Raw genomic sequence first — 16,968 nt, 5'->3', positions numbered from 1 at the left:
TACGTGAATGAAAGTTACATAAATTATGGCTGGATTATATGAATTCACCCTTCTATTATATGCACTAAGTATTTTTTTTTGTATAAATTGACTGGTTGACTGGTGATAATACCACAGAGTATTAGATTTAGTTAGAAAGGATATAATGTGTGGCTGGATTACATGAATTCACCCTTCTATCATGAATTCGTCGAACGTTGGCTGTTATTCGTTCACACGGCAGCGCGTTTATAGCCACATTAAAGTAAAGGTGCGATATTCGAGCTATCAGGTACGAGTACCATTTACCTCGTTTCCCACAACGAGAGTAGATAAAAGTTCATTGACATAAGTATTTTTTTTTTATAAATTGACTGGTTGACTGGGATACCACGGAGTATTATAGCTTCAGATAAAAAGGATATTATGAAATTCAATATAAGTAGACTAAGCTCGTTCAATCACTACCCATATTGTAAATGTGCAAATGTGTTTGTTGGTTTGTCCTTCAATAACTCCGCAACAGAGTAACGGGTCGACGTGATTTTTTGCAAGGATAAGACCTGGAGAGTGACATAACTGTTCATTCCGAAATATTGAAGAGTTCCACGGAATTTTTATTACCTAAATCCACGCTGACGAAGTCGTGAAATCTGGAAAGAAGGATTTGGCCACCACGCTGGCCACTGGACTGGCAGACTTCACATACCTTTCAGAATAATAAGGAGAACTCTCAGACTGCAAGTTTCCTAACGATGTTTTCCTTCACCGTCACAGCAAGTGATATTTACTTAATTGCTTAAAACGCACGTAACTCCGGAAAGTTAAAGTTGCTTGTCCGGGATCGAACCCACAACCTTCCGGATTGGAGGCGGATGTATTAACCACTAGGCTATCACGGCTCTTAATAATTATTACCTAGTTATTACCTTAACATAATCTCAGTGAGCTTATTTAAGCGATTCCTTGTTAATTGGAAGTTCGCGTAGACAGAGCCTTAAACAGTGTGTAAACAGCCTAAAACAACATCAACTATAGGCATAACGCTCAGACTAAAGAGTGAGATAGACGTTAATAGGAGTGCCTGAATATGAAGCCGGTTCGGAGATGCTGATGGCCGTAGAGTGTAAAAGAGGAAGGATGAATAAAAAGCAGAATTTTTCAAAATCTTTCCATTAAACGTTATAAAGAGAGTCAACATGCAAAATTCCTATAACCTCTAAATATTTATTATTTTTATCTTTAAACAGTTGCAACCGAGCAACGGATTGATGTGATTATTGCATGGATAATAGGTAAAGATTAATAGGTACAGACTATATTTTATGAAAGTTTAAAAGAATTTTAATTTAAAACTGAAAATTAACAAGTTCCACACGCACAGTTCTCACGGGATGTACTCATATTAAAAATAGATACTAAAACTAGGAATAGACAAAGTCGCAGACTTCATCTAGTTATTTTATATGTAAAAAAGATAGATATTAGAGTTTTCCGTTTTATTTTTCTCGTCATTTAAATATTTATTTTTACATTTTAATGAAAACTTGTTCTAGAGATCTTCATCTATCCCTTTTCTTTAGTCTGTCGTATAAAGATGTTTCGACTACTAATTAAATTAATTTGAGAGGTAATTTTGCGAGGACAGGTAGGTGCCCTATAGCGATACTCGTAATACTACAATAATTCGTACTACAATAATTTGTTTACGTAATTACGTATTGTATAAGTACCTAAACGAAAAGATTTTTATGAATAGGTAACTGAACCAGCCTGCCTTCGCTCGAGAGGAATTTCCGAAAATTCTGAATAGAATAGAATAGATTTTTATTCAAATAAACTTTTACAAATGCTTTTGAATCGTCAAATAAATAATTTACCACTGGTTCGGAATGCCGTTCCTACCGAGAAGAACCAGCAAGAAACTCGGCGGTTGCTCTTTTCAATTGTTCAATTTACAATTGGCACCATTCCACGCGGGCATGATTTCTATAGTAATTAGATAAGGCTAGCTTTAAATTTTATTGTAATAATTGTATTAAAAAAAAAATCAAAAAAAAAAAAAAAATTACAATAATATTCCATACTAGGTATACAAGCAGTTGCAACCCCGCGCATTGCTGAAACACGTAGGTACTACTCCTTTATTTTTGACCGAAAACCCAAACATCAATTTTCATGGATTTGGAAGCGGTGATAGCCTATTGGTTAAGCCGTTGACTTCCTATTCGGGGGTCCTGGGTTCGATCCCGGGCTCGCACCTCTAACTTTTCGGAGTTATGTGCGTTTTAAACAATCAAGTATTACTTGCTTTAACGGTGAAGGAAAGCTTCGTGAGGTAACCTGCATGCCTAAGAGTTCTCAAAGGTGTGTGAAGTCTGCCAATTGACACTGGGCCAGCGTGGCAGACTATGACCTAAGCCCTTCTCAATGAGAGGAGACCGGTGCTCAGGTGTGGCCTAGCAATTGGTTGATCATGATAATATGTTCTCCATAATGTTCTCAAAGGTGTATGATGTCTGCCAAACCGCATTTGGCCAGCTTGATATGGCCAAACCTTTTTCATTCTAAGAGACCCGTACCTACTCAGTGATGAGACGACGATGTGTTGATTATAATGATGATGAATGATGATAAACTTGAAAAATTATGTCCAATTATACAAACTTTCATACCCTGAGAGAGGGAGAATTTCTGAAAATCGTGAAACACGTATTTTCTTCATTTTTAACCGTCAAAGATTTAATTAAGTGCAGGACCGATGCCTTTGTAACGTCCTCTCTGAGTCACGGGGTTGAAACATCTTCAACTTTTTAACTCCAGGCTAGTACCTACCTACTGAGAATTTGTACTACGAATAGGTAAGTTTTTTTTAAATTGAAAACATTACAATAAAATTTTAAGCTATAGCCTTATCTAATTACTATACAAATCATGTCCGCGTTAAATGGTGCCAAGAATACTTCATTTCCGCGCTGGACAGCCAGGCTGATCCGTTGCGCAAGCAATGAGCCAGTCCTTCTGTCATCGGATGAGGCTATTAATTGCGCTTAAATGTCTCGTAATTATTTTTTAGCACAGACTCCATGGCCCCAGGGTCTCCACGGCAAACGGAACAAAAATGTAACTCTCGATAAGAGAGAATTTGTGCCGCTTGCCGTTTTCAGCCATTTCTGCTGAGGCTGCCGGTCTTGATGCTGTCTCCCTGATATGTCACGGGGGAATATGTCAACGCACGTTGCGCCCACATTAGCGCCCGTCCCCGTTCCCTGGGAACGAGAGTCAATCCATCAGGTCTCTTGCTTTCATCCCGACTTATCCCTGCCAGCTCAATGAGCGCAGGAATGTCTATGGTGGCCAGATCCCTTTTGATCGTGTCGTTAAGAGGGCTCTCTCCGTCACTCGTTTCCACTCGTTTCATACAATCGTAGTTCCAATTTCATTTGAATATTAAGCAACCAAAGTCCATGAAATTTTGCAAACATATTCTAAAAACTAATATCTATGTCTGTGGTTTTCCAGATTTCTGTTAAAATATTCGGTTTCAAAGTTACGCGGTCTTAAAAATTTCATACAAATCTTTGAGCCCCTGTAATTTTAAAACTACATATTTTTAGAAAAATCTAAAACACCACAGACACAGATATTAGTTTCTAGAATATGTCTGCAAAATTTCATGGACTTTGGTTGCTTAATATTCAAATGAAATTGGAACTACGATTGTATGAAACGAGTGGAAACGAGTGACGGAGAGAGCCCTGTTAACTATTTTGGCTCCTCAGGAATCAAACCTAGGACCTCGTCATCTGCAGTCAATCATGCTAACTACAAGGCCAACGAGGTAGTTACCTCTGTATAATATATAGTAATTTTATAACCCGTCCATAAGAATGGGTATAAACTGAAGTATATCTACCTAATTATTGTATTATTATAGAGGTCTATATCGTGTTGTTACGTTGCTATGTTAAAGTTAACAGATGGGAGTTTCATGTTTTGATTATTACGAATAATAATAATAATTAATTACTGAGTAGTTAGCCACGAACAAGAACGTAGCATATTTGTAGCGCTACCACGACGCGACGTAGCAATTTCTTGTAGAGGGTCTAGTTACTAGTAGCTTAATTTATAATGATGATGATGAAGATCAACCAAGTGATAAGGCCGCCTTTATACCCTAATCTGAAAATATTCTGTAATTTCTATGTCATATTATGTACATATTTGAGTTTTAACTTTACTTTATTTTCGCTAATAATAAGGTCGGTTAAAAATAATTTTAAACCATTTATTAGTGCCAAAAATAAAGGTAGGTACTATGATTACTAAGGAGAGTATATCTTTGATTTATTTCTGATTTCAATGCCAATTGCTTAATTATATCAACAATTACTTTAGTAGGTATCTTGTTCACAAGTTAAGTTAATTCTTGAAAAGGTTTTTTGTTGATTCTTGAAACATTATCTTGATTTTATTGTAGTTTTTCTATTGAAAGATTTTAAGAGTCTTTTTGAGATAGAATTTAGATTGTTTACTGGATTTATTTTAATACCTATTCATACACCTACCTACGTATCTATTTTTATAATTCCACTGTTATACCAAACAAAAATAAATGTCAATTTAGCTATAGTTTGTGACAGGTCAAGATGGCAATCGTGGTGAGGATGTGTAGGTAACACATCCTCACCACGCGGGGCGTCTTCCCGCCTCATACCCCGATTGCATCACGACTCGTTGCTATTCCTACTTAGTTTTTTTCCTAGCATGTTGGCCTAAGCTCTTCTTAATCTAAAAGTAGACCTGTACTCAATAGTGGCGATGGTTCAGTTATTTTAGATTCTGATCAAATTGTGCAAGCATGAAACTTTATATTTTTTTTACCCAACTACGGCAAAGCCGAAAGGAAAAAAAAAATATTCTAATTTGGCAGACAAATAAAATCACTGGGAATGCCGTCAATCGAGGATAAGAAATACGCTGTCGACAACGCACGACCACGGCATTTGTATTGAATCTTACTCAAGACGATGATAGCACTAAGCACCTATCTTGTTTCTTTCTTTTTAGTTTATTTTACTTGTACCAAGTCGGGTTAAAGTTTTTTCAACTTTTTTTTTTGGATATTTTCAAAGTCCATTCTATTTTTACCTATATTCTTTCTTAGCCCATTCATATTTCATTCATATTATATTACCTATGCAATTAAACAAAGGAACTGATTACTACAACGACGCAGACTTTAACCAACTTGCCTACCTCTATAGAAAAGCCACAAAATATGTCCATTCATATCCCATTGGGCAATGTTGAATTAAAGCTTATTTTTTACTATGGGATTTATATTTTATTATAGTCCGGTCAAAATAGATATTCAAGGATATACCTAATAACTCGCGTAGAGCTAAAAATTCGTATGAATTTTTGGAACACCAATATAAATGAACTGTTAAAAGTCCCCATCGATCCCACATTTGCAAAAAAATATATATATTCCAGGTCAAAGTTCACAAAAATGGGTGTTTTGATTTTCCAGTTAAACGGTAAGTTTCATCATGAAATAGGTTAGACAAAAATTGTAGACCATAAAATTATATCAGAAAATTGTCTAATACTTTTTTCCAAGAATCACCATTCCTGAGATATCGTGATTCTAAAAGTTTGTACCTACTAAAAATAAAACTTCATTTTTATGCAAAGTTTTGCCAACTTGCCTATCTCTTTAAAACTTTTAAGGCACAAACATCCGGAAACAAAGTTTAAGTTATAGGAAGAGTTATTTGCTACCTACTTGAAGCCTACTTGTTATAAGTTATAACGATCGTCTCTGTAGAGCGAAAAGTCGTAAAATGGCGAATCCATATCCATACTTAATATTATAAATGAGAAAGTGTGTCTGTCTATCTGTCTGTCTGCTACCTTTTCACGGCCCAACAGTGTAACCGATTCTGACGAAAGGTACATTGTTAGCTTATATCCCGGGGACGGGCATAGGCTACTTTTCATCCCGGAAAATCAAAGAGTTCCCGCGGGATTCCTAAAGACCCATCCACTTAACCGATTTGTATAAAATTTGGTACCGAAGTAGCTTGCGTCCCTGTAATCGAAATAGGCAACTTTTTATCCCAAAAAATCTAACAGTTCCCACGGAATCTATAAAAATCTAAATCCACGCGGACGAAATCGCGGGCATCCTTTAGTTTTTTATAAAGGTTTTTTTATTCAGATGTACGATGTAGTTTCTGTCTAACTTTACTTAATTTCAATAAGTTATAAAGTTTTTGTTTTACTTAGCAATGCCGAGTGCGAAAATACTTCATGTACAAACATACGGTCTACTTAATCACCTAAGTGAAAACTAAGTATTTTGTTTTTTGTGATTTCTCAATCGACACATCAAGATGGTATACATTATTCGACATAAGCAAGAAATAATTAAATCAAGTTATTTTCTATCAAAGAGTTTAAAGATGGCCGCTTTTCTTTCTTATTTCTTTGAATCTTCGCTTGATGACTTTTCAGGATGATATACGACTATACAAAGGAGACTATTACTAGGTAACAATAATTTATAAGCACTCAGCATAAACTTGCTTTTAAGGCGGATAAATTATCCTTTCACGGATAATTTAAGGAAGATTTAAAAAATACATTAAATAATTCGTAATTTTTGCGAAGGATAAACTTTTACAATATTATTTCTTATCTTATAAACATAATGAAGATATTAAACCATCGATATATAATTCTTCATCGGTGGATTAAATCAATCAAATGAAATCAAATCAAAAACTTTGCGTCTTGTGCGCATAAAAAATAAAATTATTAAATTCCTAATGATAGGTATATAATTTAAACACCTTATTACTAAACTAACCTTCGAAATACGAAGAAAACAGCAACTCAAAAATTCTTCATAACTAGCCGCAAACTTTTCAATATGGCACCCGTACCGTAACGCGGGAAATTCGTTCACAACTGATGGAAAGCGCGCGAAAACACCTCTACTTACGCGGATTTCCACCAATCAGGGCCGCCGTACCACGCAAACTCTGCCCCCGTTCCACCAATCAGGTGAGAGCACTTAAAAACTTTAATAGGTTTTTCATGTCCACGCTTTTAGTTGTAGTAATTATTGTTACATTATTATATTTTATCTGTCGTTTGTTTATGATAAGCCTGACGCCATCTTGTCGCTTTTTGTTGATTGCCGTGAATTGTAAAAGTAGGTGTTCCATGTTGTTCAAATACCAAATACTCATCGGACCCGCCCCGGCTTGGCGAGAGTGGAATGTTTTTTAAATCCTTTCAGTAGGAGTCTACGTCTACGAAGAAACCAGTTATATAAGGACGACTGTCCAGAGCTGGTAGTGAAAGTAGAAGTCCTTTTTGGTTGTGGAATGGTTTAATTAGGTACTGATTTACATAAAAATGACATATTATAATTAGAGATACGTCCGTTTCGCACCGATGCTAGGTAACGAAGGCTGCGAGTGTCGTCTGCATTCTGTACATGATGTTATATGACTGTCGGCACGTTTCGCTGATGAAGGAGGTCATCCAGCGTGAAAAACCCCACATCAATCTCAAGTTTTTTGATCTAATGATTTGAGCAGTTGTTTGACCTACCTACCTACCTGTTGTTATTGATATAAACAACCAGTCACTTTATTCTTTTGATTAACAACCGATAGATGTCTACATATAATGGACATAGAATGAGAACGGCTACTCATTCTATGAGGAAAACTGCGTGTTCAATAGTGGGCCGGCGATGAATTGAATAATAATGATGCAAAATCGCTTTTAGAAATTAATTTGTTTTTCAGTAGGTACCTATCTAATGAAGATTTTTAAAATTAAAATCGCAATACATACTATTTTAACATCTCATTCCACCCCAAATAACTTTCTAAAAATCCTTTTTGCTGCATCCTTACATTCTAAAACAAACATTCTCCAACATCAAGATATTTAAGCTGTCTCATAGTTAACAGGGCTCTCTCCGTCACTCGTTTCATACAATCGTAGTTCCAATTTCATTTGAATATTAAGCAACCAAAATCCATGAAATTTTGCAGACATATTCTAGAAACTAATATCTGTGTCTGTGGTTTTCCAGATTTCTGTTAAAATATTCGGTTTCAAAGTTACGCGATCTTAAAAATTTTCATACAAATCTTTGAGCCCCTGTAATTTTAAAACTACATATTTTTAGAAAAATCTAAAACACCACAGACACCGATATTAGTTTCTAGAATATGTCTGCAAAATTTCATGGACTTTGATTGCTTAATTTTCAAATAAAATTGGAACTACGATTGTATGAAACGAGTGACGGAGAGAGCCCTCTTAAGACATAATTTTGTATATTATTATTAGATGTACATATTATACTCGTAAGTATAGAGACTAGATTGATGGTGACGGTGACGTTGGGACGTGATTGGAGGACAAACTAACAAACCAACAAACAAACACACTTTCGAATTTATAATATAAGTAGTGATGTATTTATACACAAGCAGTTAGTTTAATAATTATATTATTTCAGTCTTGAGACTTCGTGAAATAGTTTTCTAGCCCTTAAACTTTAAATACCTACCCCCATGATACGTATACAGGGTGTTTGGTAATTAGTAAATAAAGACGACACGTACCCATGCTACTTTGATCTGATAAATACAATGCTGAAGTATAATGACGAAATAAAATTATAAAAATTTCATACAAAATTAAAAATAAAAAATATGCCAAAGTTTTCATGACCCTAACGTGCCCTAACTCACTGAGATCGTTGGTCATCTTTAGATAGGCCGAGGCCAACGATCTCAGTTAGTTAGGGCACGTTAGGGCCATGAAAATTTGGACATAAATAAAAATTAAAATTTTGTATGGAAATTTTTATAATTTTATTTCGTCATTTTACTTCAGCATTGTATTTATCAGATCAAAGTATAATGGGTACGTGTCGTCATTATATACTAATTACCAAACACCCTGTAGATAGTGTAGATATACGTACATATTTTATTAATACATTCTTAGATTGATTTAAGCTCCAAAGTTCAGTGGTCTCAATTTCATAATTTAAGTAAGTCTTAGAAATGATTTCCAAAAACAAGCCAAGTGCGAGTCAGACTCGCGAACCGAGGGTTCCATACTCGGGTATTTTGCACGATAAATCAGAAACTATCATGCGTAAAAATAAATAAAAATCTGTTTTAGAATGTACAGGTAAAGAGCCCTTTCATGTGACCCCAAATTATCTATCTATCCCAAATATCTGCCAAATTTCATGATTCTAGGTCAACCCTATAGGTACCCTATAGGTTTTTTTGACAGACACGACGGACGGATGGACGGACGGACAGACAGACAGAAAATAAAGTGATCCTATAAGGGTTCCGTGTTTACTTTAGAGGTACGGAACTCTAAAAATTCGGAATATTGTACCGAAAAAAATTTTCAAAAGAAAAATAAAACCGACTTCAAAAACCAAAAATACTAAAAAGTAGAAAATAATTTTTGTTTGGCTACACATGTAATGTACCTAGGTATGAAGTCGAGCAAGCATATTATAAAACAAAATTAGAAATCCAAGAGTGAAGCTCGCCCGACTTCATACCTGGGTACATTACATGTGTAGCCAAACAAAAATTATTTTCTACTTTTTAGTATTTTTGGTTTTTGAAGTCGGTTTTATTTTTCTTTTGAAAATTTTTTATTTCACAATTTTTAGTGGCCCCACTGTACTATAATATGCTATGCCCAGTTAAAACCCTACTGTTTACTAAGCTATTACAGTGATCGCGAGCAATTTGCTCTTATCCATTGAGGAGTTCTGTTCTCCATCTCCGAAGATATTCATCAGATCTTCACCAAATTTATATGGGACCACCTGCACAGTATACCCTTTCAAACAAAAAAAAAAATTTCCAAATCGGTTCAGGGGTCTATGAGTAATCGGGGAACATACATAAAAAATAAAAAATAAAAAAAAGATCCCGACGAATTGAGAACCTCCTCCTTTTTTGGAAGTCGGTTAAAAACCAAAATCCACGCGGATTAACTCATGCCTTATCAAAACGTTCCAAATGGCTTCAACCATTTTCATATGAAGAGACCGAAAAACTCTTATGTAATTTTATCAAATAATTAACTACTTTGTAATTTTACCCAAGTTTTTATAGACTACAGGCCCATGTTTAAAAATGGGTGGGTCATATGAACCACCAGGTGACGTATACAGGACGATATAAGAGCATAAAATAATAAGTTTCAGCACTATGCCGTCACTTGTAAGCTGTCCAACAGAGTGCTGGTGAGAATTGAAAAGTGCAGGTAGAGTGAGTACATTTTGGTCATATATTTTTGTACGGCATTTTTACCATCGATAGATCCATGAAAAATAATAAGAAAGCGCGCAGTGCCGTAAAAAAATGGTGCGCCACAAAGTCAGTAAATGTTTTGATTTTCTGACAATTTCCGGGGTAAATTTGGTCATTTAATTCTGTACGGCACTAGTTTCATACTGTTTCAATACAGCCTCTAATCCATTATTCCGCAACGCCGTACAAAAATCATGCGACAAGGGGAAAAAATTGAGGGTAGCAACCCCCTCTCTTTCCGTGGTCCGGGGGGTGATTTGAGAAAGTACGGCTTTGGTTCCAAAACATTATCTAGCACTCAAAAGTACTATTAAAAATAATGCCGTAAAAAAATTAGTGTTCATTTGAATGTGTATCAATAATTATCTTAATTTCATGGTATACTTAATTTTTAAAGCTGTAAAATCATTTGACTCTGTACGGCAACTTTTTTTTTAACATGATAGTGTAAAATACTATTGTTATATAGTATTGCCGTTCAAAAGAAACTGTTCTAAAAAAAATAATAGATAAATACAAAAACTGAAATTTTTCAACTTATTGCAAAAGTTTAAATATTCATAGATTAATAAAATATAGCAATTTTCTACGCTTTTCCCTTGTTTTAAATAGTATTAAGATAAATAAATTAGGAAAAAATTATGCCGTACATTTTAATGCAGACCATATCTTTTAGGCTGATGAAAATGACGCTACCATTTTAAGGGTAGTACTTTATGGCCATCTGATACTGTACGGCATTAACATATTTTTGAAGAGAACAATTGATAATATGATAAAATCACTATGCCGTCTAACTGAAGTGAACGGGTGTGTATATAATATCCACATCCCCTACAAACCTTTGGACCAACGAAAATGTACGGCATGTAAAAAAATATTATCTATGCATAAAACACTTTCAAAATAAATTAGTTTTATGTTGTTTCAAATCACCCCCCGGACCACGGAAAGAGAGGGGGTTGCTACCCTCAATTTTTTCCCCTTGTCGCATGATTTTTGTACGGCGTTGCGGAATAATGGATTAGAGGCTGTATTGAAACAGTATGAAACTAGTGCCGTACAGAATTAAATGACCAAATTTACCCCGGAAATTGTCAGAAAATCAAAACATTTACTGACTTTGTGGCGCACCATTTTTTTACGGCACTGCGCGCTTTCTTATTATTTTTCATGGATCTATCGATGGTAAAAATGCCGTACAAAAATATATGACCAAAATGTACTCACTCTACCTGCACTTTTCAATTCTCACCAGCACTCTGTTGGACAGCTTACAAGTGACGGCATAGTGCTGAAACTTATTATTTTATGCTCTTATATCGTCCTGTATACGTCACCTGGTGGTTCATATGACCCACCCATTTTTAAACATGGGCCTGTAGTCTATTACAAACTCACAAACTTTCGCCTTTATAATATTAGTGTGAAGTGTGATAATATTATAAGTTTTGAAGGTGGGCGGGCGTCTGAAAAGCAGTTTGTACCCAAATTGTTCAGTTATTATCCATACTAATATTATATATGCGAAAGTGTGTCTGTCTGTCTGTCTGTCTGACTGCTACCTTTTCACGGCCCAACAGTTTAGCTGATTCTGACGAAATTTGGTACAGGCTTATATCCCGGGGACGGACATAGGCTACTTTTTATCCCGGAAAATCAAAGAGTTCCCACGGGATTTCAAAAAACCTAAATCCACGCGGACGAAGTCGCGCTCATCCTCTAGTCATTCATAAATTGTAATACAGAAGCAGAGATAATAAACGAACAATTTCAATTTCAAAATCGCGAGCAAATCTAGTCCTTTCAATAGAACGGAATGCTAAATAACAATGTTTCTTTTTTCCTTAAAGTTAGTGGCCACAGCTCTAACTTTATACCTAAGTAGGTACCTATACCTAAAGTTAAAGAACTTTTTGAAACATAAAAGAAACTGCATACGGAAAAGTCGACTTAACTTTAGCACTGTACCCACTAGCCAGGTCAACTCAGACCCATTAGAAAGCTTTTACTGAAAATACAAAAGTTCTCAAGAACTGGACGACAAGGTGTAAAGTTTAAATAAAAGTTAATGAGAACTAAAGAATTAATTCAGTTTAATCCAATGTTAGGTTTTCTTTTCATCGTCATCAAGATCCACCCATTGCCGGCTCACTACTGATCACGAGTAATCCTCTCAAAATGAAAAGGGCTTATAGACTTTAGGCCATAGCACGGTAATGGTATGTACGTATTACCGTGGCCATAGTCTACCACGCTGACCAAGTGCGGATTGGCAGAATTCACACACCTTTGAGACTAGGCGAACTTTTAGGCATAAGTACAGTTTGCCTAACGATGGCACTCCGAACCAGTGGTAGCTACGCTCTTGACGATTCAAGAGATTTGAATCACGATCACTTGAATCACGCCACAATCCCTAAAGCGGAATTTACATTACGAAATTAGTGGCACGAGATTAGTTTCACGACATTAATTTCACTATCAATTGTACAGTCAGCAACAAAGCTAAGCTTGTGCCCGTCCATAGTCGCTTGTACTGGATGGCGGGTGCAAGTGCAAACCTAGCTTTGTTGCTGACTGTACGTCTCATTCTACATTGGAGCTTTTATCGCGACATGATGAAATTAATGTCGTGAAACTAATTTCGTGCCACTAATTTCGTAATGTAAATTCCGCTTAAGACTCGTTTGATGTCGTCGGCCCACCTAGTGGGCACCTCTTAAACCACTAAAGCCACTAGAAGACCACAGTTCTGACAGAACTGTGGTGGTACTTTCTGTACCTAAGACCATGCCGCAAGTTGATATAATGATGTACCTACAATGGAAACTTACATATTATATTATGTCATTGTATAAATAATATTAGGTATATCTATTAAAACAGTGCCAACAGTGTTCCTAACAATTAATAGATATCAATACTAGATAATAATAGGTATGTAATAACGATTTGAAACTAATCACAGAAACTGGAATAGAATTGACTCAGTGAAGAATGGAAGTAATATCAACTTTGTGTTTGCTTTCAACGTTCCGTTCAATCCAAGATTACCAATGCTTAAATTAAAATTAGTTGCCTACTCTACGAATCTACCTATAGCACGCGACAGGTCGAGATGGCAATCGGTGTGGGGACTAACCTGAGATAGTGCGGGTATGCGGGGCGTCCCCCCCCCCCCCCCCCCATACCCCGATTGCCATCTCGACCAGTCGCAGTCTAGCTCTAGGGTTGCCAAACATGGACGCCCGACTTTAGCTGGACATGATCAAAATACCGGTCAAGTGCGAGTCAGACTAGCACGCAAAAGGTTCCGTACACTTTCAAAAAGCTGCACAACACTGCAAGTTAATGACGGACAGCATCATCTACGTTGTAAGTTAGTAAACATATTATTTCATCGTGACTTTTTAATTTTTTACACGGTTTTTAAAGTTAAAAATTTTTCAAAATGAGAAAAGTTTTAATCCCTGAAACCTGCATCCCTGAGAGTTTTCTGTAATGTTCTCAAAGGTGTGTGAAGTCTGCCGATCCGCACTGGGCCAGCGTGGTAGAGTATGACCTTAAATAGACATACTTTCGCATTTCTAGGTGTAAAATATTGTGAAAAAATACAAGTGTGTAACACATTTCGTCTACGAGCTAGCTGGCCTGTGATACGCGGACGCAGAGACAGACAGACAGACAGCAGAGTAACATTAATAGAGCTCCGTTTTAGCCTTTACGCAATCCTAAAAAGGAAAGGGCACGCAGTTTTAATTTAGAGCACTCAACTTATTGTGTTACTGTTTTGAAATCAGTAAACGCTTTCCTCTCTATTCACTAACTTTTCAACTTCTTAGTGGAAAAGCTTCTTAAGGCCGCAGTGATTACTCGGTGTACTGAATATTAAATACTCTAAGATTTTAGGGTTCCGTACCAATATAGTTTAAAAAACCTTTATGCTCCGACTTCAGTTTGTAGTTTGCACATCGTCATCATCATCATGATCAGCCCATCGCCGGCTCACTACAATTAATTTAAAATTGGAGTGTCTGTCTGTAATTTCGAAATAACTACCTCATATTAAGCTCATATGGTTAGGTATATGAACGATACCATAACTGAATCACACGTTTTTAAAATTTTTGTCTGTCTGTCTGTTTGTCTGTCTGTCTGTTTGAAAATCTTCGGAACAGCTGAACCGATTTTAACGGGATTTTCACAGACAAGTAGAGAATTGGCCAGGTAACATAAGCTACTTTTTTAACCGACTTTCAAAAATGGAGGAATTTTGTTTTTCTACCTATGAACACTCATATCTCCGCGATTTCTGAACCGATTTGGGTAATTTTTTTTAATCGATAAAAAAATTTGCAACATTGCTCCATAAAAAATTTGGATCATCCATTTAAATGCTTTTACGTGGTACAGAAACAAGTTGCATCCCGGGGACGGGCTATTACGGAGAAGCTATTTTTGTCCTCCTTTGGCAAATCAAAAGTTCCCACAGGATTTTAAAAACCTTAACCACGCGGGCGAAGCTGCGGGCATCAGCTAGTTTATAATATGCCTTTGATTTTCAGCAATCAGCAGTGCCATCTATTGTACATGTAAAACATTTTTGTTTAAGAAAACTTCACAAGAGATGGCTCTGTAGTCTGTACCATGACGTATTAATTAGCTATCCTGTGACGTACGACCCATCATAACTTTTAACTTTTCGGTAAGATGGCGTTCTAATTGCTTCTTTTTCTTTTTATATTTAACAATAATTATAGGCTGTACTATTTCTCTTAGTTTTAAAAATCGTGCACCTTTTGTTCAGGTTTAATTTGTGAGTAAAAAATCAATAAACAGTAAAAATTGTTTGCAATAATTTTTTATTGAAAAGTTAATGGCATTTGCCATAGACAAGTTAAGTTTCTTTTTATATTTTTTAATCTGTGCATGATTCGAGTTCGCCCTGTGACGCTTGTTTTGGTGTAAATTGTAAAAGTTTTGTTTATACTCAAAAATTTAGGATTGCGTACAAGCAATATTCACTGTAGAATTCGTTTTCTTGATAAAACTTCAATTTCCTTTAATTTTCATCAATAACTAACGCCAGGTAAGTCAAACATAATACAAAAAAAAGTTTTTGAGGTTACTGAATGTAAATTAACAGATTGCACTGTTTTTAACATGGATAAAGGCTTTTAAATTACTGCTAGTAACTTAATTCTTCTTTAGGACCATCTATAAACTGTTTTAATCGACATTCGAAGTGAGATTTAACTTTGTGACCAGACCAATAGTGATGTTAGTTTATTACCTAGGTACCTATATTTATGAAACTGTGTGTGTGTGTGTTGTTGTGGAAAAGCATCAAAAACGTTGACAAAACATTCCAGGATGTCGAATGACAACGACGCACCGCTGCCCGAGGGATGGGAGATGCGAACAAGTAGATCCACCGGTATGACGTATTTCCTGAATATGTATACGAAAAAATCTCAATGGGAGCGCCCGGAAGCACCCGCCGACCCTGGAGAAATCAGATGCAGCCATATCCTTGTGAAACACGCGGAGAGTCGTCGTCCAACGTCTTGGAGAGAGCAGAATATTACCAGGACTAAAGAAGAGGCTATGGATTTACTTAAAAGTTACCGTAAGCAGATTGTGTCTACTGATGCACCCTTTCCTGAAGTTGCTATGAAGTATTCTGATTGCTCGTCAGCAAAACGTGGTGGAGACCTGGGAATGTTCAGTCGGGGCCAGATGCAGCGAGCATTTGAAGATGAGGCGTTCAAACTCAAAGTTGGACAGCTGAGTAAACCGATTGAAACTGATTCAGGGTTCCATATCATATTAAGAACTGTTTAATTCTATTTTTCTTGTACATGTTATGCATAGTTCTTATATCATGCCTTAATCATATTTTGTAACTAGATGACGCTTTACTTTATCCATATGAATTTATGTTTCAAAAGTCCAGTGGGAAGTCTTTGATTATTTGAGATAAAAACTATTCTATATTCATCCTGGTGTGCAATCTATCTCTGTATCAAATTTTATTAAAATCTGTTGAACAAATAGCTTTACTCTTTTTTTACAATCTCACCTGGTGGTAAGTCATGATGCAGTCTAAGATGGACGCGGGCTAATCTGGAAGAGGTATGGCAGTTTTCATTAAACCCATACTCTTTTGGTTTCTTCTACACTGTACACCACATTGTAATTTGTACCACAACGCTAAATCGCTTGGCGGCACCGAACCCGGGACCGCACACCAATAAGACTTTTGCACCAGGGAGGTCAACAATGTTCTCAAAGATGTGTGAAGCCAAACCGCACTGGGCCAATGTGTCAGACTATGGCCTATACAGACATACTTTCGCGTTTCTAAAATAAAATATTGTGGGGAAATTATTTTTGTCATTTCATAATAGAACTGTAACTGACTGAACTATGCATAATCAAAATGGTTTTGTATAAGACAACAAATTAAATGTATTGATTAAGATATCTCATGTATTTTAAAGTTTTGAAAATACAAACATTTATTTTGAACTTATTGAACTTGTTTTTAATTAATATTGCCTACATATACCTGCAGAGTGCATGGATCCGA

The 16,968-nt window shown here is 36.0% G+C and overlaps 2 protein-coding genes across 5 annotated transcripts in view; one reads left to right on the top strand and one right to left on the bottom strand.

Moving 5' to 3' along the window:
- LOC123876862 (tachykinins) overlaps positions 1-6,951 on the bottom strand; it is a 74,183-nt gene extending 67,232 nt beyond the window's left edge. For both annotated transcript variants that reach the window (XM_045923246.1, XM_045923247.1), the window contains exon 1: positions 6,860-6,951. The gene's annotated coding sequence lies outside the window, so the exon portion shown is untranslated. The remainder of the gene's footprint in view (positions 1-6,859) is intronic.
- A 5,527-nt stretch (positions 6,952-12,478) lies between these two features.
- Positions 12,479-16,968, top strand: part of LOC123876864 (putative peptidyl-prolyl cis-trans isomerase dodo) — a 35,643-nt gene continuing 31,153 nt past the window's right edge. Inside the window, exons 1-2 of one of the 3 annotated variants that reach the window (XM_045923252.1) lie at positions 12,479-12,484; positions 15,749-16,911. In XM_045923252.1, coding sequence (XP_045779208.1) covers positions 15,750-16,220 — 471 coding nt within the window. In that variant the 5' untranslated portion in view covers positions 12,479-12,484; position 15,749 and the 3' untranslated portion in view covers positions 16,221-16,911. Of the gene's footprint in view, positions 12,485-15,286; positions 15,466-15,748; positions 16,912-16,968 lie in introns of those variants that run through there. The other 2 variants (XM_045923251.1, XM_045923249.1) reach the window with 2 other exon arrangements.

Source organism: Maniola jurtina, chromosome 22, assembly GCF_905333055.1.
Source record: "Maniola jurtina chromosome 22, ilManJurt1.1, whole genome shotgun sequence".
Classification (NCBI taxonomy): domain Eukaryota; kingdom Metazoa; phylum Arthropoda; class Insecta; order Lepidoptera; family Nymphalidae; genus Maniola; species Maniola jurtina.
The sequence above is the reverse complement of the archived record's forward strand: the minus strand, read 5'-3'. Positions and strand labels throughout refer to the sequence as shown.